General features: G+C 58.6%; 3 protein-coding genes across 4 annotated transcripts; 1 reads left to right on the forward strand and 2 right to left on the reverse strand.

The window, feature by feature from the left end:
• Nucleotides 1–1,122: 1,122 nt before the first annotated feature.
• C2CD4C (C2 calcium dependent domain containing 4C) lies at nucleotides 1,123–5,202 on the reverse strand. The gene is made up of 2 exons (XM_056512947.1): nucleotides 5,094–5,202; nucleotides 1,123–4,750 (listed from the first exon to the last, which is right to left on the reverse strand). Exon 2 carries the CDS (start codon nucleotides 4,729–4,731, stop codon nucleotides 3,475–3,477), a length of 1,257 nt encoding a protein of 418 aa, XP_056368922.1. The 5' UTR covers nucleotides 4,732–4,750; nucleotides 5,094–5,202; the 3' UTR covers nucleotides 1,123–3,474.
• Nucleotides 5,203–7,083: 1,881 nt separating this feature from the next.
• SHC2 (SHC adaptor protein 2) lies at nucleotides 7,084–12,463 on the reverse strand. Of its 2 annotated transcripts, none has more exons than XM_056512640.1 (13): nucleotides 11,946–12,463; nucleotides 11,426–11,496; nucleotides 10,991–11,051; nucleotides 10,680–10,799; nucleotides 10,532–10,585; nucleotides 10,288–10,339; nucleotides 10,024–10,150; nucleotides 9,711–9,891; nucleotides 9,561–9,627; nucleotides 9,309–9,473; nucleotides 8,786–9,087; nucleotides 8,476–8,614; nucleotides 7,084–8,316 (listed from the first exon to the last, which is right to left on the reverse strand). In XM_056512640.1, the coding sequence occupies exons 1-12, from the start codon at nucleotides 12,417–12,419 to the stop codon at nucleotides 8,486–8,488; spliced, it is 1,803 nt and encodes a 600-aa protein (XP_056368615.1). In that variant the 5' UTR covers nucleotides 12,420–12,463; the 3' UTR covers nucleotides 7,084–8,316; nucleotides 8,476–8,485. The 2 variants fall into 2 exon arrangements, with proteins under 2 accessions (XP_056368615.1, XP_056368614.1); XM_056512639.1 differs by having other exon boundaries at nucleotides 7,084–8,341.
• A 2,349-nt stretch (nucleotides 12,464–14,812) lies between these two features.
• On the forward strand, nucleotides 14,813–24,697 carry LOC130264471 (hippocampus abundant transcript 1 protein-like). The gene is made up of 12 exons (XM_056512677.1): nucleotides 14,813–15,133; nucleotides 15,600–15,695; nucleotides 16,185–16,247; nucleotides 17,244–17,371; nucleotides 17,773–17,887; nucleotides 18,380–18,598; nucleotides 18,806–18,919; nucleotides 19,794–19,865; nucleotides 20,103–20,215; nucleotides 20,317–20,414; nucleotides 20,940–21,106; nucleotides 21,190–24,697. The coding sequence occupies exons 1-12, from the start codon at nucleotides 15,050–15,052 to the stop codon at nucleotides 21,397–21,399; spliced, it is 1,479 nt and encodes a 492-aa protein (XP_056368652.1). The 5' UTR covers nucleotides 14,813–15,049; the 3' UTR covers nucleotides 21,400–24,697.
• Nucleotides 24,698–24,769: the final 72 nt, after the last annotated feature.

The following is a 24,769-nucleotide window of genomic DNA, read 5'->3' on the forward strand; positions in this document are numbered from 1 at the left end:
GCCACCCTTGGGCTTGGAATTTTACCTGGTTGCGCTTTACCTGGGCATCCCCTGACCCGAGGGTGTGTGTTGTGGAGTGGGGATGTATCATCCTCTCCCCCCACCAGCAGCTTCCAGCTCAGGCACTCCTCTCAGCATCACCAAGCCCTCCCAGGTCCAGTGAGGCAGATGCATTTCCTTCCCACGGTGACTCAATTACAAATTCAGAGTTAAATCTTCCCCCACAAGATACCCCTCTCCACCTCTCTGGCTGCTTCCAGCACTTTGAATGTTGAATGCTTTCCAGGGATTTTCGTGTGTTCAGGCTGACCCCATCCACTCTGGTTCAGACAAACTTAATCAGCCTCATTTTGTTACTAACTACTGCAGCTTTGGACCTTTAGAAAAAGCACAACTTAAATTATTAGCACCTACCAAGCTGCTTTCACCACCCCTGTGGGGGCCAGAGGTGAGAGAACAGATCTGTTCCCACCCAGCCTCTATAGCTACCAAACATGACAAATTATCAGAATTGTGGAAATTAGAAAAATGGCATTTAGGTAAGAGGCAAACACTCCTCTTTTCTTCAGCAGCATCTGGCTAGGAACAGATTTGGAAGTGGCAGGTGGGGAGAAAAGAAAGCAACCTGAATGCTGTCAGCTGGGCGGGGTGGCCCTGGGAGTGTTGAGAACAAAAACAATAACACTTTTCTTCATCAGTGCTGAGGAGGACTGCAGGGGTCAGGCTGGGGGAGCAGGTGAAGAGGAGGGACACCCACAGAGTGGGGGAAGGGGCTCTCCCTCACCACAGCCCTGGCTGTGAGCTGGCAATGCCATGGCTCAGCAAAGCCCAGAGTCCCCCCTCAAGCAGGAACAGCCCTTTCCCCATGTACTCACCTCTGCCCAGGAAATTCACTCCCACCTCACCCCACGGCTGGACAGCAGCACCAGGGGAAGAGCTTCAGAAGCACCTTGAGCCCCTGGAAGGCTGTTTGGAAAGGGGAGCAGCACCCAGAACAGCAGTGCTGCCCCGTGCCTGGACAGTGCTGAGGTTCCAGCTCTGCTCCCCTACACAGGGAGCCATCAAGAATAATGGCTGGAAATATCTTGGGAAAGCAGGAGCCAAGGCCACACCTGCATCTGTTTTAGAAATGACTTTATTGCACTAAAAAGAGGATATAATCTGTAAACAAACATTCCATTCAGGTATTAATATATTTTTCACTCCAAAAATACATCATTAAATCCAGCCACAGAAATATCAAAGCAGGAACAATAGAAAATAGCTCCAGCAGCAGAGAGACCCATCCAAGCAACATCCCTGGCTCCCACACCACCAGCCCAGCACAGAGCAGGGCTCACAGCAGCTCATCCTGGGTCTCACACACCCAGCTTCAGCAAGACAGCCCTGGGACAGGCTGGGGTGGGGCAGAACGAGAGCCCCAGGCCCTTGGGTCTCCCTCTGGGCTCAGCCTCAACCAAGGAGCAGCCCGGGCTCCTGCTCTCAGCATCCTCCTCCCCCAAACCCAAAGGGGCACAGCTCCTCTGCTGGGGATGTGTCACCCCTCAAACCTCTCAGAGCATCAAAATTTTCATCCAAGCTCCCATTCCCCCTCTTCTTGCAGCCTGTGCCCCCCACCCCAGCAGCACCCGGGTCCCCCCAGCCCCTCACAGGCGCAGCACCCCAGGGAGCTCAGGGTGCTGGTGGGGTGTGAGGGGCTGTCAGGCAGCAGCCAGCTGGGCAGGGTCCCCTTCCTGCCCCAGATCTCCTCAGGGGGCAGGATGCTCACCCAATACCCCTGGATGTGACACCTCTCACTATCCCCCCTCCCCAGAGCCCTCATCTGCCCCCAGGATGAGCCTGGGCACTTGAGGGCTGGGGACCATCCTTTCTGCTGGCTCCTGGGGGAGCACAGGGAAACCTCAGGTGTGAAACTCCCTGTGAAGGATGGACGTGTCAGCTCCTTATGTCCTGCATGGTTTGTTTTCAACCACAAGCTCGGCAAACAGCCACGATCACCCTGAATCCCCCCGACATGCAAACACGGCGCAATCAGAACTATGCCTTGTGTACCTGGAACATATTTACAGACAGAAGTAAAACGCTGCGAAAGATCAGCCTCGGATATAAATAGCCAACACTGAGATCTGCCATCTGCTGCAAAAGGACAAGGGAGGAACATCGACTGCCACCACAGAGGTTAACACAGAGGGGACACATGTGTGTCCAACAGGCGGGGACGGGAGCGCTGCAAATCCTGCTCCCTGCACAGAAACATGCAGAGCCCGACACAATGGGTGACACCACACCAAACAACAACGCAGCCTGTTTGTTTTATCCACCCTCAGAAACGCCCCGGCCGGCGCCCTCCCCGCTCCCACTGCCCCCAGGTAGTCAGCCGGGATGACAGGGTGGGATGGGAAGGGCTGGGAGCACCTCACTCCCTCCCTAAAGGAAAACTGAAAGCCAGGTCAGTCACTTTGAGAAACAAGATCCTGCTGGGCACAGCATCTTGGTGGCCCCACAGGACACATCTCTGCTGCCCAGTGGGTGCAGCCACTTGAAAGATCCTCTGCCCTCATAGACAAGGGAGGGCGGAGGGTTGTGGAGCCTCAGCCTGCCCCCTTGCCCAGCCTCACCTGGGATGGTCCCAGCACTCAGGGAGTGACTCCTGTCACCTCAGCTGGGACACTGCCTGGGACCATCCATGTGCCCAGGGCAAGGGGTGCCAGCCCCCAGCATCTCCCTCCCGTGGGCAGGGGAAAAGCACAGGCAATGTGCTTGGATTTGGGCAAACTAAAGCCCCCAAAGCTCCATGAACAGTTTCCCATCGGGGGTCAGCAGTGGGGGACAGTGCTGGGGTGGGCAGGGAGGCCAGTCCAGGAGGCTGCAGGTGTCAGACCAAGTTAACTCGTGCACCTGTACAGCCCCAAAGATCTGGGATCTCAAGAGCCACAAACCCGACTCATCCCCCAGGGTGACCACCCTTGACTCACTCTCAGGTCACCTCTGCAGTATTTTCTTTGCAGTTTCCAAGATCAGAAACTTGTCTTTTAAATTAAAGCTGTCACCTGACTACAGGTGCTGGGGCTTTGAGAGTTGGCTGTAAGTGTGCTACAGAGATTTACCCACCTCCAACCTGCTTGGCAGCAGCTGGAGACCACAGGCACAGGGAGGAAAGAGTCCAACAAGTGCTTCCATCCTTCCTGGTGGGGAATGGCTGGAGGCTCCCCACTTTCTGCTGGGCTCCAGGAGATGCAGCCCCGGGGCAGGAGCAGGGAGGGAGCAGGGGCAGAGCTGTGGCTGCCAGCTGGTGTTGGCAGAGCCCCACAGCAGCACCATTCCTGGAAACCCCCACACTCTGCCACGACCCCGGCCCCCCTCAGGGGCCCCTTCCAAACCCTCCTCCAGTGGGGCTGGGGGACAGAGCCGGCCTCTCTGCCTCGCCCCGGCCCCACGGGTGGGAGGGCTCTCTCCGGGGCTGGTAGCAGGTACCTACAGGCAGGACAGGAGGGCGGTGAGTGGCAGCTCCTTCTCCCCCAGCAGCGTGTCCCGCTTAAGGCTGCTGCCCTTGTTGACCACCTTGAGCTTCAGGGACATCTTCCTGGCGTGGCCGGGGCCCAGCCCATCGAAGAAGAAGTCCTCGTTGAAGACAGGGTTTCGGCTGTTCTTGACAATGGTGCTGCGCTGCTTCTGCAGCTTCCCGGGGTTGAGGCACAGCGAGACGCAGCAGTTGATGCTGCGCAGGTCGACGAGGGTATCGTAGACGTCCTCGGCGGACACGAGGCGCACACGCAGCCGGGCGTTGGAGGGGTCGTACTCGGCAGCCAGGCGCAGGCTGCCGCCCCGGCTCAGCCGCAGGCTGTGCTCCCGGTCACGGCCCGCGGGCAGGTCCAGGGGCAGCAGCGCGGTCGGGGGCTGCGTCCCGGCCGGGGCGCTCCTGGCGCGGCGCTGGGCGCTGGGGCTGGTGTCGGCCGAGCTGTCGTCAGTGGACAGCGAGCTGTTGCGGGCCACCGAGTGCTTTAGCTTGATGACCTTGGACTGGCTCTCCTGGCTGAAGAGCTTCAGCAGGGAGACGGAGCGGGAGAGCAGCGGGGAGCCGAACGGGGAGGACTCTGCCGAGGAGCACGTGTCGCTCTCGCCGCCGCTGAAGTAGCGCCCGGGGTGCATGAGGGCTGCGCCGAGGTCAACGGGTGTCCGGCGGCCGCTCTCGCCGTTGAGCTTGGCTTTGCGCTGGGCGCTGGGCGAGGTGACGGGCGAGGCGCAGAGGCTGCTGTGCTCGCTGTGGAAGAGCGATTCTTTGCGCCGGGTGTGGGGGCTCTCCATCAGCGTGGCGAAGCCGTAGGAGGTCTGCGCCTTGGGCACGTAGGGCAGTGACATGGCCGTCTGTGCCTGCGGGTCCACGTTGGTGCCGCAGCTCCCCTCGGTCCAGTCCTCAGCGGTCTCGATCTGGATGATGTGCCGCCCGGTGGTTCGGGAACGGGACCGGCTGGACGGGCGGGGGCTGCGGGGGGGCTTGCGCCTGGCCAGGTCCTGTTCTGACACTGAGGCACCCAGAGCGGCCGCCGCGGGGACCTCGGAGCCCTCAGCCTCGGCGGGTGCCGCGCTCAGCTTGGGCGGGATGAAAAAGTCGGGGATCTTGTCGGGGGTGAGGACGTTGCTGTAGCGGGACCCTCGCGAGGACTCGTCTGTCCCCGAGCCCCGGGACCCGCCGTTCTCCGCCACCCCGCGCAGCCGCTCCAGGAGCCACATGTTGCTGTCGGGAGTGGGGCTGGAAGAGACCCGAGGGGCAGCGCTATCACCGGGGGCAGGGTACCGGCAGAGGCGGGACGAAGCCGGAAGCCCCGGGAGCGACCAGCGGCGCAGAGAGACCCGGACCCGGGGTCCCCAAGGACGGGAGCGAACTGGACGCGCCGAGGGACACGGGGACCCGCCAGCCCGGGGAGGAGCGCGAAGGAACCGGCCGTGAGGAGCGAGGATCGCGGACCCCAGGGACGGATACCCAGCGGCGCTGAGGGATGCGATGGGACGGGGCAGACGCGACGCGACGCCGGGACCGACGGACCGACCGACCGGCGCCGCCGCGAGCGGGACGTTGCCGGGAGCCGCCGCACCTGGAGCGGAGCCGCCGCCGCCACCGCAGCCCGGGCGGGGCGGGCGCGGACGCGCTTTTATACGGCGGCGGCGGCGGCGGCGGCGCGAACCAGGAGCGGAGCCGCCGCCGTAATCCTCCGAGTGCGGCGCCCCCACATTTCTGCGCGCCGCGCTTGGCCGGACCGGGGCTGGAACCGAGACCGGGACCAGCACCGAGCTGGATCGGGACTGGGACCATGAAGCTCCGGGGTGCTGGTGCTCGGGAGGTGCAGGAACCCCATCCCGGGACACTCGGCCGTGTTCCCACGGGAGTGTCGGGTTTGGGATGGGGCCGAGAGTGGAATCGGGTCAGCAGCAGCCCCGTTCGGCCCCCGCCACCCGGTGCCCCCAGTTCGGAGCGCGGTCGTTCCCCTGTGGGAGCAGCCGCTCCCAACTCCCAGCTCTTGATCTCAAAGCACTGGATGAAGCCAGCAGCCTCTCGGGGCTGAGGAGTTGCCTCATCGAGTGGTTTAATATCGCTCTGGAGGAGCTGGGGGGGCAGAGCCACATGTCACACTTCCCCATATCACACAGCCCATCAAACCCTGGAGAGATAAGGTGGTAGATGGGGACAACAGGACAAAACCTCAGAAGGGTTCACGGAGCATCGCTGAAAGCCCCAGTGTTGAGGAGGGGGCTCGGGAGACAACCGAGTGATCGGACCCAGCCCCGGTCCCCCGGGGATTTACAGCCTCGGGGACAGGAGGCACTGAGAGGGACAGTGGCACTAAAGGGTCAAGCGGCTGTTCTTTCCTAGCTGCTGCCCTGTGGATGCCGTCAGGCTGCCGGGAAGCACCATCATTCCGCAGCAGTGCAGGGCTGGGAATGACGGCCAGGAAGAACAGCCTGGTGTGGTGGAGCGCCTTCCGCGGGGGCTGCTGCGGGAGGCCTCGGCTCCCTCTGCATTCGCACTTGGAGCTGGTAAAAAGAGGCGTCCGGCCGTGCCGAGCTAGATCGAGGGCTGGGATGTCTCAGGGACAGCAGTGGGGAGGGGATGGTGATGACCTGGCTGGACCCTGGGCTCTGAGCCGGGATGCTGAGCCGGGTTCCGCAGGGAGGAGAGGGCAGATGGAGCCCGGGGGAGGAGGACGAGGCTCATGGAAGGGGAAACTGGTGAACAAAAGGCCGATGTTTGCTTTTCCTCCGCCCTGCGAAACTGCGGGTAAACAAGGTGCAGAAATGGTTGAGTTCCCTTGAGATAACAAAGAGCGCTGGGGCCGGGCCAGCTCTGTCCGCGCGGCTCGGGCCGGTGCCTGCAGGGCACGGAGGGGAGCAGCGCGCTGGGAGCTGCCTGGCTGCGGACTGGCAGGGCTGGGGACGCTGGCAGGGGCTGGCAGGGCTGGGGACATAGCGGTGGAGCCGGCAGTGTGCTACCACCTGCTGGAAGCTGGGAAGGAGGGAGACTTGCTGTGGGAAACGGTTTGTGCAAGGACGCCCTGAATAACCGAACTGGGCGTGTCTGCTGTCCGTGCATTTGAGACAGGTGCAGGGATGGGTTGGTCAGCGAGATCGTCAAAACCCTGGGAGAGCAAAGAGGCCACGTCCTCTGCAGCTGCTCTTCTGTGTCTTCCAACCCTTCCCAAAACACCTCAACCTCCCTGTAACACTGCAGACTCCCCATCACAGGGGCTGAAGAAGCTGCAGCCCTTCAACCCAAGTTCAGGTTGAGGCACAGAGCCCCTGTGCCCATTGGCACCACGCCAGCCTCAACCAAAGTGGTTAAACCCCTAAAACAACGCCCCTGCCAGTGTTTCATCCCGGCAGGGCAGCATGCCCCGGGCTGCAGGGCCAGGCACTGCCAGTGGGTTCTCTGGCAGTGAAAAAAGAAAGTCAGGGCCCTCACTGCCTTTCCTTGCCTCTCTATTGAGGGAACAGTGCAATTATCTTTGCAGACGCATCACTCCATGACAAAAAATAGCAGCTGAGATGGAAGCACCATGTCCCCGCGGAATCCAGCTATCAATGGAAAATTACGCATTCATTACTGGGCTTTATTTAGGGGCTTATTTTATTCATTGGCTCAGCCGGCACTGGCCAGCCTGGACGCCTTGTCTGGCACAGGCCATCCCAAGCGAGGGGCTGAGGGTGCTGGGGTGACCCTGCTCCCCGAGGTGGGTGCTGGCAGCAGCACTGGGCACGCTGAGCAGAGCCAGGACAGGCCACCAGCAGCCAGGACCCTCCAGCTGGCTGCTGCCCACCTGTAGCACAGGAATCACAGCCAGACCCACCTGCAGCTCTGGCTCTGCTGGCTGGCACATTCACTAGTGGGTCACAGCTTGGCTTGTGCCACTCAGAGCCACCCCAGGAGGCCCAGGGGTGGGTGGCCATGTGCTGCTCCAGGTGGAGGCAGGAGGGGAGCCAGCAGCAGCAGCCAGCAGGGCAGGGAGCTGCCAGGTGTGAGCAGGAGAGGCTGTGCAGGGCCAGCCCTGGGTGCCAAAGGCCACTCTGAAGCCAGGGGGACACTGGGTGATCCATGGGAGACCAGGTGACCCAGAGGGGCAGAGACAAGTGTGACTGGACAGAACAGGTTGGCCAAGGTGAGATCAAGCAGGAACTGGTGGTGGTGGAGACCTGACCCAGCACCATGCCCAGAGGTGGCACGAACCACCTGTGCTCCTTGTTCATTTCCAGGTTTAGTTAGAAATGTATTCCAAACCACAAACCCGTGCCCAGCGCTAGACACAGGACAGGTAAAGGGGGCTGTGAGTGCCATAAAAACCTGCCAAAGCCCCGAGCTGGCCAGGGACCCCCATGGGCCAAGGGACACCTCGTGATGCAGTGCCAGGAGCTCAGCTCTGCCCTGCACCTCCTCACAGTAGCTCCATCCTGGCCCTGGCCTGGAGAGGGCTGCAGGGGCTTGGGGCCACAGGGAGCATCGTGTAGAAACCACTCCTGGAAAGAATCCATCTGAAAAGGGATGTTCCCAACAGGAACATCCAACAGCACCAGCGTCCAAGAGATGATTGTGCCTGGCCCCACAGGCAGAGCCAAGCCAGGGGCTACAGCAATGTCCACCAGCCCTCATTCCAGTGCTGGGGCAGCCCAGCCTGAGACGCCTTCAGGGTCCATTCCTGCTGCTGAGATCACCAAACAGTTCCCACCCCAACAGCATTTCACCTGTATGTGTGGAATTAAACGTCTTTGTGTCCAGCTGGGCAGGGTGCCCCATGCAGATGATGGAGGCAGGCAGCAGCCAGGAAGGACCTGCAGGGCCAGGAACAAGATCTCCCTGGGGAGGAAAATGGGGAGCCTGACCCCAGACTTCAGAGGCCAGGCATAACTGGAGAAGGGGAGCACAAAGCGACCCCAGTTGTGCTCTAGAGTGAGTCCAGAGCCAGGGGAGCAGGTCAGGGACTCACGTACCCCCTTGGCATCACTGCTTCCTCTGTACAACCTGGCGGAGGTGCAGCTCGCTCTCTGCCGCCACGATGGGCTGCTCGTTCTGCCGGTGGTGGCTGATGAGGTGGCTGATGCTCTCAAACAGCACGTCCTTGGTCCTCACCTGGGGCCAGGGCACAGTGGTCCTCAACTCAGGAGAGCTGCCTCTCATGCAGCATTCAGCTGCAACACCCTGCTCATGGCTGTGTCCCCATGACCCACCCCGTGCCCTGCCCCTACCCTGGTCCCAATTGCCCACCCCGTGCCCTGCCCTCGGCCCGTGCCCTGCCCTCACCACTCCCTCGGGATCCACCAGCAGCAGGTGCTTGGGCTGCCCGCTGTGCATGCCGGTCAGCACGTACTGCCCCGGGTTGGTGAGGCTGTCCCGCACCAGGAAATCCCCGTCCATCTGCAGGAGCCTCTCAGCATCCCGCCGGCTCATCTTGCCGTGGTACCAGGGCTCCCGCCGGAGCTGCTCCTCCGTGGGGGCGATGGGCGCCTTCCGTGTGGGGGGGCTTGGCCACTGGTCCTCGATGGGGGGACTGCTGCCACCCCCTGCAATGCACTCGTGGAGCTTCAAGGCATCCTCGAATGGCCCTGTGGGATCCAGGGGTTGTGGGGTGTTACACCTGGGGCATGAGGCAGGGCTGGGCTGTGGTGTGGACAGACCCCAGCCCCCAGTGCACTGCAGGGCATTGCTGTGGACTCGGCCAGTGCCAGCACCTCCAGGGCTGTGGCAGGTGACCCAGACAGCTGCTGGCACAGCTTGGCCAATCCACAGCAGGTTCTGCACCATTTTCCCCAGTGCAGTGCCTTACTCATGTCAAAGAGGTCCTTTTTGGGGCTCTCCTCCGCCGCCCCATGAGCCACCAGCTCTGGCTCCCAGGCCTCCAGGCTCTGCGTGTTCACGTACATGTGCTCCTCGTAGTCCTGTGGCCCCAGGGTGTGGCCATCTGCCTGCAGGTACCCGTCGCAGGGCTGGCCTGTGGGGATGGCCATCACCGCTGGCCAGGTCTGGGCAGGGTCACAGGGACCCCCCAGCTCATGGCTTCCCCCCCAGCAGTACCCACCCTGGCTCTCCAGCTCCCAGGGTGGCCCCAGATGGCTGCTCGGGTCTCGTCTGATTGCTAACCCGCCCTGGGAAAGGAGACAGGAAGGGTGCTGGGGGGCCCTGCCTGGGACCCCCATAGCAAGGCCAGCAGTGGTTCTGGGGGGCTCACCTGGCTGTGGGGGACAGAGCTGCAGGGCTGAGTGCGGACGTGGCCCAGGGCTGAGCTGTGGCGCAGCCGGGAGTCAACCAGGCCCCCCGGGGGGGGCTCCTTCCCTGGGATGCTGTTGTAGTAGTCGTGCTCAGCCGCCTCCTCATCCTCCCCCCAGGCTGAGTCCTCTGCAGCCAGCGCCCTGCAGCAGGGATGGCTGAGCTGGGGACACCTGCCTGGCCCAGACAATCCCCAGTGACAGGGGCTCCCAGAGCCAACCCCAGCCAGGGGACATGCCCAGGGCAGGGGTGCACAGGGCCCCCCACCCCCCTACCTCTCTGGGGGTACCACCACCTTGGGGGGGCTGTGCAGGTACTGCTTGAAGCGCAGCTCAAAGGCCTGTCCCACCGTGCTGATGACACTCTGCGCCAGCCCCTCGCAGCACTCCAGGATGTGGCAGGCTGTGGACAGACAGATGGACTGTTTGAGAGTTTCCCCCACGCCCCCATTGCTTCACCCTGAGCCACCCCTTGTGCTCCCCATGAGGGATCTCCTCCTCCAGCCTTCACCCCCCAGTGCATCCCTCCTCCAGTGTCACCTCTCTGGTTGATGGGGTCCTTGGCGACATAGGCGACATAGTCCGTGGTATCCTGCAGACAGAGGGGGAGGTCAGCACTCACGCCCTGACACTGTGTGGGGAGCAGAGCTGGAGGGGTCAGGGCGAGGGGACAGCTCAGTGCCAGCTCCACATCCTGACCCAGGCCAGGCTGCCCTGAGCTCAGCTCAGCCATAGGCAGCCCCTGTCCCCACCACGCTGGGGGACCGGGGTGTGCAAGACTCACCAAGTCCCCACCGGAGGCGAAGGAGATGGACTGCATGTGGTGGTTGGCGATGATCTGCATGGGGAACACGGCCCAGGAGGGCATTAGCAAAGGGGCCACCAGCTTGCAGGCTGGCAGGTAGCAGGACTGTGTGCTCAGGAACACTCACCTGGCGTGTGGTGGGGATCATGAGGTTCAGCCCATCAACAGAGATGTTGACAGCGATGCTCATGCCAGCGAAGTGCAGGTTACTCTTGCCCAGGATGGAGAATAAGGCTTTGTTGGGAGCCTGACAGGAGAGGGGATGGTGGGGGCAAGGAAGACCACCAGGACCATGCATCCTGGGGTGAACAAGGAAAGAGGGGGTTCCCCAAGAGGCCCCAAGCCCAGAAATTGGGCAGGCACCCCTATTACCCTGTCCCACAGCCTTGGCTTGTCCCAGGGACAGAATGAAATGGAAACAGCTGAATGGAAACTCACCTTCTTCTTCCAGATGCCCTTCACACCCGGCACTGCCTCATACAGTCTGTTGATGGCTTCCCTGCAATGGTCAGACCATGGCCTGGTCACTGCTCCAGACCTGCAGCCTTTCCCAGGTGCCTTCCCCCCGACACTGCTCTGTGGGGTCTGCTGGCTCAAGCCCCCACAGCCCCGGGCACCGCAGCCTCCCCGCAGCGCTGCCCCACGTCACGGCCCGTGGTACGTAATCCCAGCTGGGGCCACCTCCCTTCTCCTCTTTCCAGCCATTGATCTGCGGCAGTGCCCTTCGTCCATGTCCCTGCGTGCAGGGTGGGTTCTGCAGGGCATGGCTCCCCCTGACCCCTGTTCCCCTCTCTGCACAGAGAGCACCCAGGGCCACCACCGGGAGCTTGGGGTGGCACTGGTGTGAGGGAGAATGGGACTGCAGGGCCATACCTGGTGACCTGGGTCCGGGTGTTGAAGTCCAGGGACCTCATGGAGCGCAGCACCTCAATGCACCCCATGTACTGCGGGGGAAAGCAGTCCGAGCCGGCAGCACAACAGGGCAGGCAATGGAGGGGAGAGGCCGGTGTCAGGGAGAAGGGCCTTCCACCCCAGCTCCAGGCATCACACAGCAGCTTTCGCCCCCCACCCCAAAACACCCCATCATATGCCCAGACCCCTGCTGAGACCCCAGAAACTCATCTGTATGCTACAGCTTGTGATGCCTCGTAGGGGCTGACAGCGCTGGAGTCCCAAGGCGGGCTCCACGGCCCAGCAAGCCCCTGGCCCCCGGCCCCATCACGGAAGCTGCATGTGCCGGGGGCAGCTGCCGCGGTCCGGCCGTGCGGGGGGACTCGAGCGAGGGCTCTGCCCGCAGCCGTCGGGAGGAGCGGCCGGACCCGCCGAGCCCCGCACACGCCCGGGGCCGGGGTCTCCGCGCCCTCCCGAGTCTCCGGGCTCCGGCGGGACTTACCCGGACAATGTAGGAGACGCCGGGCCCCAGCACCCGCTCGTCGGGGTGCAGCCAGCCCTGCGCCGGTTTGCGGATGAAGCTGCCCTTGCGGCTCCACTCGTCCCCGCCGGGCCGGGCCCCCGCCGGCGCCGCCGCCGCCCCCCGCGCCCGCCCCGCCGTCCCCCGCGCCCTCCCGCCGCCCGGCAGCGCGCAGGGCGCGGCGCACAGCGGCTCGCAGGCGCCCAGGACGGCGGCCAGCCCCGAGGGGGACTCCGCCGCGGCGGGAGCATCCCGGGCGGCGCCGGCGGGGCCGCGGCCGAGGAAGCCGCTGGAGCCGGGGAACTTCCACTGCGGCATCCGCGGCAGCAGCGCGCAGAAGGTGGTGCCGTGCTCGGGCTCCTCGCCCGCCGCGGGGCACGGCGCGGGGGCCGGCGACGGCATGGGGGCGGTCAGCGGCTCGTCGCGGAAGCGGTCATACTTGGGCTCCGGGAGCATGCCCGGGGCCGCGCTCCGCTCCGCTCCGCTGCCGCCGCGCCGGCTCCCACCCCCCGCCCGCTCCCCCGGGGCCGCACCGCGCTGATGTCATGGTGCGAGCGCTCCGCCGCCCGCCCGGCCCCGCATCCTCCGCCCCCGGCTCCCCCCCGCCGCGCCGGACCCGCGGCCGCCAGAGCATCCCCGTCCCGCCCAGCATCCCCGCCCACCGGAGCATCCCCGCGCACAAACAGCGCCCACGCCACGCCTCGGCTGGGCGAGCACGGCCCGTGGGGGCCGGAGACACCCACGCTCTGCCCTCCGTCCTGCTCCAAACCCCTGGCATGGTATATGGCAGCGCTAAAGCCCGCGGGGCCGCCGAGTTTCCAGCTTTGCCGCAAGCGTCGGGAGCGAGGGGTTGGGGGTAGCAGACAGGGGAGGGTGACGGCCCCTCCCAGAGCCACAGGGCTGAGGCACGGGCTCTCGCCCGCTCGCTTTTTGTGTTAGCTGGAGCGAAAGCGGCCAGCAGCCTCCGGCACTGCCCTCGCCCACAGCAGAGACATTTTCTGCTCTTTCCACCTCTGCATTCCCGGAAAGCGCTTCACAAGCCCAGGGCTGGCCGGGGAGGCGGGGGAGGGCTTGGCCAGGCTTGGATGCACAAGCGGGCTGCCCTACTTCTGTGCCTCCCAGCCCACTGGTCTTTTTCCCTCTGATTTCATCTGCCTCCAAAGCCAGATCTGATTCCCGCTTTGTTTATATCTGTCTAGAAGCAGTAAAAAGGCACAAACATTTTCTTATTTTTCTGCTTGTAACTGCAGCAAGTAGGGGGGAAAAATTCCACAAAACCTTTAAAGGGACTTTCTGACCTCAATCGAGCAATTCGCCCTTGCTGCTGCCCCGGGGCTGCGGCGCTTTTCGAGCGGCTCAGAGATCTCCGGGCTGGCTGGGCCCAGAAGGGCGAGGAAGCCAAAGCAGACCCACAGCAGCTCTGCTGTGCTGGAGTCCCGGGGACCCTCACCTGTCCCAAGCCCTGCATCCCCTCCATCGCCAAAGTGGGGCTCCATCCCCGCAGCATCACAGGCTCTTCACAGCTTCCCGAGGAGCTTCCTTGGGCCGCTCTTCGATCCAACGTCCCCCAGCTCTCACGGCAACCGGCACAAACAAAACCGGAGCCTCCCCGGGGGCCGGCCATGCCCTGGACACTGCAGCAGCCTTTGTCTTTCCTCCTCACTGTCTCCTGCTCCCTGGCAGGTGATGGGGTGAGAGCCAGTAATTGCTCTAAGTGCGATCAATAAATCAAGGTAATAGAATTACATCTGCTGTTGCCATGTTGAGAACCGCTTCCCTGCTCTCTGATCTCTCTCCTTGGCTTTATTTTTAAGCCGCTGCAGAGCATTGGAACAAATCATGGAACAAACCATGCTCTTATAAGCGGCTCCAGGAGGGTCCAAGGGGCTGCGGGTCAGCCGAGGGAAGGCACCGTGTCCCGGCAGAGGTTACAGGCAACGTGCAGAGCACTCCGGGGACCAGGAGCACCCCGGGGCCTGGGGACAGCAGAGCCGGGCACGGCGCAGCAGCCCTGGGGAGATGGAGCTGCTCTCCACACCCAAACAAGTCCGGCGAAATCGGGGGATTATTTTCATCTTTCAGGTGGAGTTACCTGAGGGGATTTTCCCTCGTGTTTAATCATTACTGAAAGGAAAACCTTCATGGACAAAGGCTGGATCGCAGCCTCTAGCGCTCCGCGGGCGAGTAGGAGCCCTGACAGCCTCCGGCTGCCCCACGGTGAGACCCCTCCAGGGGTCTCCTCCCGGGACTGTCCCGTCGAGCGGGCGGGGTCGAGCAGAGCGGCACTGGAGAGCATAAAACTTGTGTAACCTTTTCCCAATTAACATCTCTGACCCTGCACCAATGTAATCAGCACCACGCGCTCTCCGTCTCGTGCAGGATTAATTAGGACGCGCCCCAAGCCCTGGCGGCACCGGGGCAGGAGCTGCTCCCCACCGGCAGCCCCGGACCCGGCTGCCCCTCTCCACCAGCATCGGGCTCGGGGGAAGGGATGGGATGGTCCTGGGGAGGCGCTTGGCTGTCACCACCCCGGGATGCCGGTGCTGCGAACGGAGCCACCAGCTCCGCACCGAGAGAGCCGCGATGGGGCAGACACGGCCCCGGGGAGGCCGCATGTCCCTGTTCAACCCGCCTGCCCCAGCCGGGAGCGGTGCCCGTGACGGAGCAGCAGCCGCTCCAAGGGCGCCCGGTGCTCTGAGTCGCTCCCGGTGCCACCGCCGGTCAGTGACGTAACGGCCACGCCCCAGCCAGCGGAAATGCCCGCCCTCCTTCCCCGTTCAGCCAATCACAGGCCAGGGCGGCCGATGAGGAAGAGGCGGAGCAGCCAGTGAGGTGCGGCGGAAGTGCCGGATCCCGGTCCGGGGGCGGGGCCAGCGGGCGGGGTCGCCCCCGCCGCTCCGCACCCCCGCCCTCAGCCCCGGGCCCGGCGCTCCCCGCCCGGTGCCGGTCCGGGTCCGGTGCCGGGTCCGGGCCCGGGCTCGGGCTCGGCCTCGGCGCAGCGCGGCCCGCTCCGGTTCGGCCCGGCCCGCCACAGGGAGGATGGGGCAGCCGCGGCGGCCGGCGATCGGCAGCGGCCCGGCGGCGCCATGACCGGCGAGAAGAAGAAGAAGAAGCGGCTCAACCGCAGCGTCCTGCTGGCCAAGAAGATCGTGATCCGGGACGGGGCCGGCGTGAGCGCGGGGCTGGGCTCTGTCGGGGGGATGGCGGGGCCGGGACTGGCGGGGCCCGGGCGGTGCCGGTGCCGGTGCCCGGTGCGAGTGAGGGCTCTCCCCGGTGGGCCGCACCCTCACACCGCCCCTGTGGGCGCCGCCGCCGCTGGCCCGGGGCGCGGACGGGACGGACCCGGCGGGTGCTGCAGCCCGAAGGATCCCGCGGATGGGCGCTGCACCTGCCGGCGTTGTGCCGCTTTCCCGGTGCGCTCTCGTTCCTGGGCAGCAAAACCACCGCGGGCCCGGACGGGCAATCCTCCACCGTCCTGCTGGGGTTGGATTTAAGCATCCTAGGTTGTCTGCAGCCTGTGAACGGAAAGAACGTTTCAGAACAGCATCTCTCGCCGCCTTCATTCGTGTTTCAAATTCCGCTCTGAAATGCAGGACGAGGCCGCTGAAAGGTTTGTGACTTTTCTCTGTTTTTCAGCGACAGGGGATCGGGGAGCCCAGCGTGTACCACGCCGTGGTTGTGATTTTCCTGGAGTTCTTTGCCTGGGGGCTGCTGACCACGCCGATGCTGACGGTGAGTGTGTCTCCATGGGAGCTCTCCTGGTGCTCTGGAGAATTAAGGTCTTAGCCCAGCCTTTCCTTGGGGAACTGTGGAACAGGAGTCTTTGGTTATGCAAAAACATTTCAACATATTAACCTGGTAATATAAAATGCAAATCAAACATACAGACATCATAAAGGGACCTGCAGAGAAATGGTGTGTTGACATAAAGTAAAACGAGAGAGGGTTCAGGTAATGGGGAAAGACATATTTGAGGCTCTCTGAGCCTCCTCCAAGCATGCTGGAAACATTTATAGACCTGCAAAATATTAAGGACAGTGGTTTCCCATACTGGAAATGGCAGGCAGAGCTCCTCACATGGAGGCATTGTTGGCTGGATATTTCCCCTTTTCCCTGGATTGTGCCCTTCCAGGCCTCTGGCTGGCAGATGCTTAGGGAAATTTTGAAAAAAAGTTGCTAGCTCTGACTTTTTAATTTGATTTTGTTTTGTCTTCCCTCCAGGTCTTACACCAGACTTTTCCTCAGCACACGTTCCTGATGAATGGCCTGATTCATGGAGTCAAAGTAAGGAATATTCCTTCCAGGATTTCCTTTAAATCTGCTATCAGTGCAAGAAGGACAAGCCATTATTATCTATATAATTTGCTGATGTTAGCCAATATTTGTCCAGTTTGAGGGAGCTCTGGCAAACCTGATGCAGAAGGAAGGACACAGCTTGTTCAGCTGATTTTACTGAGCAGGACAACAAGCTGCTTGTCAGTGTGGGGCTGGAGTAACAACAGCTATGTTTTTCAGGTGGAAATATTCTCATCAGCATGAGATCAGCCCTGTGCACATCCTCTGGAGCATAACAGAATGAAAAATCTGTGATATCTAAACTTATTAGTGATAGAAGTTGAAACCAAGTGGCCTCCGTGACCTCCACGTAGGAGGTGCTGTGGCACAGGGAGTGGGACTGGGGAGCTTCTTGCAGTAAACCAGCATTCCCAGAGCAGAATTGCAGGCAACAGTTGTGAAAAAGCAAAAGTCCTGTGTTCTGACTGGGGAATCAGACAACACAGATGCTTCTTGGCTGTCTCTGGGAAGAGGATCTTGGAAAACAGCCCCAGATGGGTTTGCTGGGCACTCCTGTCAGCACTGAAAGGCTCTGCTCTGCCTGACTTGGGCTTGGGAGACATGGGAAGGCATTAAGTAATTTTATTTGTGCTTAATGGGCCTGGCTTCTCATTGTGTCTGTCCTGTCTCCGCCTATAAGGGAAAGCTTTCCCCAGAACTGCAGCAGCTGTTGCCATGGTGGAGCTGTGCCAGCAGCTTTCCAGGTCCTGGCAGGGCTGCCTGGGTGCCCACAGCACTCTGCACGGAGCAGGAGTGCTCAGTGGGGCCTTGCTGGTAGAGGATTTGTTTTTCCCTCCCTAAAAGGTGGTGGGGAGTTTAATAAACTGCTCTGTTGTAACAGAATAGCTGCTGGTAGCAATCAGTGATGGGTTGTCTCCTCCTGATGTTGTTGAAAGCTCTCCCTGAGGAGTTTTCTCTGTCCTGTGGTCTGTCTGTCCATCCCAGGGTCTGCTCTCTTTCCTAAGTGCCCCGCTGATTGGTGCTCTCTCTGATGTCTGGGGCAGGAAATCCTTCCTCCTTCTCACTGTCTTCTTCACGTGTGCACCAATTCCCCTGATGAAGATCAGCCCGTGGTGAGTTCATTCAGTACAGCCCCAGGGTTCTGAAGAGGGGAAGGAGCACGAGGCTGAAGGAGGAGGGTTTGCAGGTGTTCATTTCAGGATGAGATGGAAAAGTGTCATCCATCTCAAGGATGGAAGAGGATGCTCAGCCTAGAGACTGACTTGTCTTGTTCTGCTGGAGGGTTCAGTTGGGAGTAAAGGGTTGGTCTGTCCTCTGTGCTTGTTCCCTCACTCAGTGCATTATTTCTGTTAGGGAAGATAAGTGGTAAAACTTCAGGGGTCTCCAGACCAAGACTCCATGTTCTTGTTCTGCTGCACTGGATGGACTGAAGGGAAAACAAGGGAGAGGCTCTGCTTCAGCAGCTATGGACCATGGTGTGGTTGCTCTCTAACTCTGCCTTGGGCTCTTGCAGGTGGTACTTTGCTGTCATTTCCATGTCTGGAGTGTTTGCTGTCACCTTTTCTGTGATTTTTGCCTACGTTGCTGATATCACACAGGAGCATGAGCGCAGCACGGCGTATGGCCTGGTAAGGAGCTGAGTCACTGTCCTGGCTCTTGAAAGGAATATCTGGGGCTTTGCAGGTAGGAGAGGTATAAAATTAGGGTGGGAGATTGATTGACTAATCACAGTGTGCCTGTCCTTCTGTTTGGGATTTAGCTTTGGGGGACAGGCTGATCTCTGCCCACTCTGAGTGCTGGCTGTGTTCTATAAACCAGCCTGACCCTTGAGCTTTTCCACACCAGGGAAGGGGGAGCCTGTGATGCTTGGTGTGATCCTGCCCTTCCTCTAGTTTTACTGACAGGTCCATATGGGAATTACTAGGACAGCTTTGATTTCCATTTGCTAGGACTTAGCCCAGGTGCACCAAGAGAATCCGTCATCTGTCTCTGCACAGGAGTCCCTGTGAATCCTTGTTTACCTTTCCATCAAAGATGCCAGGAGGAGTTTCCCTGGGTCACTGGGGAGGAGGAAATGGGCTCTAGGAAGAAGAGGCTGTAGGAATGTTTTGTGCTTCCAGGTGTCAGCCACGTTTGCTGCCAGTCTGGTCACCAGCCCGGCCATTGGCGCGTACCTCTCCCAAGCCTACGGTGACACCTTGGTGGTTGTGCTGGCTTCAGGGGTTGCTTTGCTGGATATTGGCTTCATCCTGCTGGCTGTGCCTGAGTCACTGCCTGAAGAGATGCGCCCAGTCTCCTGGGGAGCCCCAATCTCCTGGGAACAAGCTGACCCATTTGCTGTGAGTGAGCCTGCTGCTGTTCTCCTGTCTGCTGCTAATGCTTAATGTTTGCTTTAGTCCTGGTTTTTAAGGTGTTTAGGTGTTTTTAGTCCTGATTTTTAAGGTGTTGAGCCCTTGGTTTGGCTGTCTTTGTACCTGGAGGTTTTTCAGTGATACTAAGTCAAATTTAAAAACATTGTTTCTCGTTGCCCACCCCTCTCCCTGCAGTCCTTGCGGAAGGTGGGTCAGGACTCTACAGTGCTGCTCATCTGCATCACCGTCTTTCTCTCCTACCTTCCCGAGGCCGGCCAGTACTCCAGCTTCTTCCTCTACCTACGACAGGTCAGTCTCTGTCAAAGCTCTGGGTGCAGGAAATCCTGGCCTAAAAATACCATCAGAGTTGTGTCACCTGTCCCAAGGTGGTTTTTCTTGGCCAATAACTCAGTAAAGCTGAAGTTGTAAGGAATGGTGATTTGTTCCAGCTCTCCTGAAGAATGTGTGAGCCTTGTGACTGCTCTGTAGGCATTGCCAGGGGCAAGGCCTGGCTTGGCTCCTTGCTGGTGTCTGCCTGGCTGTCCTGGCTCTGCCACCTTCAGGCACTGGAAGGGGAGCTCAGTGATTTAAAACCAGCTCAGTGATTTCTTCAGTCAGAGAAAAATCTGTTTGATTCCTGTAGCACCCGAGTTGCTGTTAACATTCAGGTCCATGAGAAGCAAATTCAGTAAACATTGTTTCAGTAATAAGCAGATGGGACTCAGTTTCTTCATGCAGGAAAAGCCAACTCTTTATTCAAAAAGCTCATATTTATAGAAAATATCAGAATGCACTGTGTTAGACCTAATTGGCTAACAATACACTGACAGATTATTGGTCAGTAAATGGCCAGGGTGTATGTCTGTCAAAGCTCTCTATTTTTGGTTAGTTTACATATGTTGTTCACTGAGTCCCATGGGACAGATTTCCTGTTTATTACAGGTGCAAACTGCTTTTCTCTACAAGAATAGTTTGTTATGCTAACTGCTTCTCATTCCTCTCATTCTTCCTTATGGCAACTTACAGGCCAGCTGGTAATTCAGCAGAGCAAGACCTGATTTTATAAGGCCGTTCTTTTATAATATCTCTACCTGTATGCAACAAACACAAATGACATTGATGGAGTGGCTCCTGTCACCTGGTGCAGATCTGCCTGAAAAGTCCCTCTTTGATGTTTTCACAGGTCATTGGTTTTTCCTCAGAGACTGTAGCAGCCTTTATCGGTGTAGTTGGAATTCTCTCCATACTGGCTCAGGTGAGAAGCAATTTCTGTGTTGGCTTGAACAGTCTGCTGTAAGAATGTCCAAAATTTCTGATTTTGAGGCCCCTGCATTGTCAGAACTCCTGTGGCCACACAGACTTTTGAAACAGAGATCTTAAATTAGGAGGAACCCATAATGACCATCAAGGTCCCTCAGGTTCCTGTCCTCTTGTCTCCTGGTGTTGCCCTGGTTTTTTGCCCCTGCTTGAAAACACCTGTTTTTCTTTCCAGACAGTCGTGTTGGGAATTCTCATGCGTTCAATAGGAAATAAAAACACCATCCTCCTGGGACTAGGCTTCCAGATCCTGCAGCTTGCCTGGTATGGCTTTGGATCACAGCCTTGGTGAGGGTTTGCCCACGTTTCCCTCCCTCTGTGGCCGCTCCCACCCTGCAGCACAGGGTGAGGCTGTGGCTGTTCCTCACAGCTGCCTCCTCCCTCCCCAGGATGATGTGGGCAGCAGGAGCTGTGGCTGCCATGTCCAGCATTACCTTCCCAGCCATCAGTGCCATGGTGTCGAGGAACACAGATCCTGACCAGCAGGGTGAGTGCCTGGGGACCCAGCTGATGGGGGAGGTTCATCCCAGCAGGTGCTGAGCTGGCACAAGGGCAGTGGAGGGGCAGGCAGGAACATCTGTGCCAGCTGTGAAATGTCACTGTACTCACAGCAGTATTGACACTCATTTTGACCGTGGCTTTACAAGGCTTTACAAGGGAACTCCCAGGTCATGCAAGTGGGTGTTTGGTGTTGTCTGTCTGAGGCAGAGGAGGCTGCTGCGTTTTGCCTGCCTCACAGTACATCTCCATGTCCTCAATTAAATTCCAGTTCATTGTTGCTTGATGTGCCCATGCTTATTTCAGTCTGCAAAGCAGCAAGCCCAGCATTACTGATTTTTGTAGAACCTGGCACTGAGGGAAGCTGCTCATCTGCCATCTCCTCCCCCTGCACATCAGTCCAGATCCAAGTGCTTGATCCTCTCTCTAAATATCTCTAAATATGTATCCTCGAATAAAGCAAGTTTCTTTGGAAAGCTGGAGGCATTTCCCCCCTTCCTCACTGTGTCCCCAGGTGTGGTGCAGGGGATGATCACTGGAATTCGGGGTCTGTGTAATGGCCTGGGGCCAGCACTCTATGGTTTTGTCTTCTATCTCTTCCACGTGGAGTTGAACGAAATGGCTGAGGTGGAAACTTTGGGCAAGGCCTCCAAACCCAACATGGCCAACCCTACGGATGAGGTACCTATTCAGCTTCTCACTCTGTTTGCTGGGCTGTGTTTGCCCTCATGCTTTGAATCATTCCTGTGTCTCTCTCTCTACAGAGCAGCATCATCCCTGGGCCCCCCTTCCTGTTTGGGGCGTGCTCCGTGCTGCTGTCGCTGCTGGTGGCCCTGTTCATTCCAGAACACAACCTGGCACTGAGGTCAGGCAGCCACAAGAAGCACAGTACGGGGGCCCAGGCCCACCCCCACAGCCCACCAGCTGGGGGGTCTGATGGCAAGGAGCCCCTGCTGGAGGACAGCAGTGTGTGAGGTGGGACAGGGGAGCTGCCCCGTGGCTCGACTCCACATCAAGGACGGACTCAGGAGCTCGGGGAGGGGGAGAGAGGGACCCGAGGTAACAGACTGTGCCACTAACAGCTACTGAGGAGGGACGAGGTTTCCCTTCGAGCTAAATACACCCAGCTGGTGCAAAAATGGAATTGTATCACCTGGTGCTGATGGAAAGGGGAGATAAGGAACTGCTCCACTGGAGGGATAGTTCTGGAAAGCAAACGTGCCCTTGTGCGTGACCCCTGTGTGCCCTGCCAAACCCTCTGCTCGCCAGCGTGGGCTGTTTGCTGGGAGCTCACTGAGCTGCCCCTGGAATAAAAGATGGCATTTGTTCCATGCCCCATCCCTGATACAGCTGGTTCCTGCTGCTGGCCCCTGGCATCCCTGCACGCTGTGTGCTGAGGGGATGGGGTGTCTGTGTGAAGCACAGGGAGTGGAGCTCTGAGCTTCCTCTCTGCTGGAGGGCCTGAGGAATTTGCCCATTCTGCCCCAAGTGAAACTTAGACAAAAAAATATAAATCTACTGACTTAATGTTCTGATGAAGAGGATGAAAATGAAGAAGTTGCAGCTGACACAAGGGAGAATGGGTAGGTGAGAGAAGGGCAACTACATGAATTACAAATGCTTGGATGGCCACAGCAGCTGCAGTTCTGTTTGATTTTCTTTTTCTTGTCACTCTGAGGTGGCATTTGCCTGTTGCCTCCACAGGCAGTAGGTAGAAGGATTTTTTCAGAAATCTTTTTCTGGAGCTGTGAGGGTTGTTTTAAGAGATACAGTTCTCTGGCAGGTTGGAGAAACAACTTGGCTATGCTGGGCCCTTTAGACATGTGTGATTTCCTGAGAGAAAGGTCAGAGAAATGACTGTTTACCTTGTATAAATCACATTGGTTTGCCCCTGGGCTGCTGCCATCTAATGCTAAACCCAAAGAGTGTCCAATAGATCCTGATAGTGAAGGTTATGTTGATTTGGACTTAAGGGTTTGGATTCCATGTGGTATTTCTGAGCCTGCTGTGGAGGCTTTTGTTTATGGAACAGTGGAACTGCAACCTCTGCTGCAGGCTCAGCTGTGCTCAGAAAGAGCAGGAGGTGCTTGGAGCATTGTGAAAGGAGCTGAGGCAAACAGGGAATGTGTGGTTGTTTATAGAAATGTGGCAGAGGGCAGGAAACAATTGTTCTCATTTGAGTAGATAAGAAGTGGTGGCATTGAGCTGTTCTGGGAAGTAAGGACCAAACTGAGGACACTTCAGGAATCCTTTGTTAAAGGAATTGAGGGTGCAGCAGCCAAACCAGTCTTACCTTGGCTGTTCTCTGGCTGGGGTCCCCTCTCTGTGGGTTTGGGGAAGGTTACCCAGGGGAGAGCAGGCAAAAGGGAGGCAGTGCTGGCCCTTTACATCGTGGATCTTTGCAGACACACAGCAGCGACTGCAAATGCCATTTGGTTGTCAGAGGTGGGTGTTTAAGTGAAAGAATTGACTGTTTTGCATTGATCTGGCCTGGTGGCAGCTCCTGTGCTCAGAACTAGGAGCAGCTGGGACACAGAGGGATGCTGAGGTGGGTCTGGCTGCAGGTCTGGGGAGCAGAGCCAGCAGGAACTTCCCTGACCTGCCGTGACTCCATTTTTCCAAAGCTCCTTGTGGTGACACTCCCAATTCCCAAACATTAGTGGGATGGTCAGTACTGTGTGTGCATGACAAGCTTTTATCCTGAAGGAAATCCTGTCACTTGCACTTCCAGGCAGCAGTTCCCCCACCTCTATGTTCCTCACAAAAATGCCTTTTTTAGATGGGACTTTCACTGAGTCCCAGCAATCCGTTGATTTACAGTGGCTCAAAGTGAGCTGAAGTAGGTTTTTCCCTCACACACAGATGAAATAAAATATGGAATTGTTACCTCGCTCACACGGAGGCAGTCGGAGCTTCACGGGTACAATATAGCGACACGTTACAAAAGAATGAGCATAATTTATATGATATAAAGTATATAGAGATATATTTTTAAAAGTCCTCTCCCTTATTGCATAGTTTATTGAAACCAATGTGTTTCTGGTCCCATTCCCTCTCACCACTGCTGCTGCCTGTGGCCTCTCAGACCCCAGAACTGTACAGCAATCTTCCCTCCCCAGTCATGTCCCTCACGATGTGACCCCTGAGCTTCTGGTCATGCTGATTGTGCATCAGGGGCCTGGAGTGTGTTTTGGTCTCTTTGTCAGCCCCCAAACTCGGGGCCAGCAGGTGACTGCCAGGTCAGGGGCTGTGGCCTGGTTGGTGGCCAGCTGTGCTGTCAGTGGTGATGGCACTGGGCACCAGTGGGGTACAGCACTGGGAAGCTGGGGTGGGGATATGGCAGCGAGTGGATGGAGGGGGGCACAGCACCAGGCAGCAGCAGGACATCTACAGGTGCCATTACCAACAGAAAGGTGGCTTGTGCTGGTGTGCAGATCTGGGAACAGGGGCTCTCTGAGGCTGGGCCAAGCAGAGATTCCTTCCCAGCCAAGTGGGGTTCCTCTCACCTGGTTGGGTGGGGCCTTGGCCCGGTGCCTCCCCTTCCCTTGGCGCAGGGCTGTGACCCCTGCACTGCTCTGATGTGACAGAGCAGGAGCTGGGCCAGGCGGTGCTGGAGCCGCAGTTACCGGAGCCAAATGAAGAACGACTTGTTCTGAAGGGCCGGTGCTTCTGCAGCATCCCACGTGGAGGCTGGAAAGGCTGTGTGGAGCATTCAGCTAATTTTGCCAATTCTTGTTACTTTATATAAAAATGCAACTTTTTAAAAAGGAGTCTTTTCTTAAAATCCGCTTGATCTGCTGTGCAGTGCCTGAGCCTGGCTGTTTAACATTGGGATTCCCAGGAATTTGTCTGCAAGGACTTAAAATCTGGGATGGTAACAGCAATGCCCAAACACAAGGCAAAAATCATCTCAATAGCCTGTCAGCAGTCCTGGCAGGTCAAGTGAGTTTCAACTGATCTTGTTGCATTAAAAACCTGAGTTACACCATTGCTTTATCTTCTGCCATTAATTTTGCAAAGTAGTAACTTTTTACTTCCCTGTTTTTATTCTTTTTCTGCACTCCAAAGGCTGTTGACAGCTGTGGTATCTTTAAGCGTGGGCACTGGGCCCCACCTCTGCTCTCTCACAGTTCACCATCACGTGCATTTGTGTGTCTCTTTTTTAAGCTAATGATAAAATGTATTTATTTCAGTTCAAGTTGTGTTTGGAACTGGCTAATCTCTCCCTCTGATGGATTATTTATTAAACTGCTGCTTTCCTGTTGTGTCGAAGGTCTCTGTCCTTGTTCCTCTCCATCACCAGTGGTACCAGGAAGCTTTTACCCAGAATTGAAATGCTCCTTG

The sequence above is a fragment of the Oenanthe melanoleuca genome, chromosome 28 (assembly GCF_029582105.1).
Source record: "Oenanthe melanoleuca isolate GR-GAL-2019-014 chromosome 28, OMel1.0, whole genome shotgun sequence".
Taxonomy (NCBI): Eukaryota; Metazoa; Chordata; class Aves; order Passeriformes; family Muscicapidae; genus Oenanthe; species Oenanthe melanoleuca.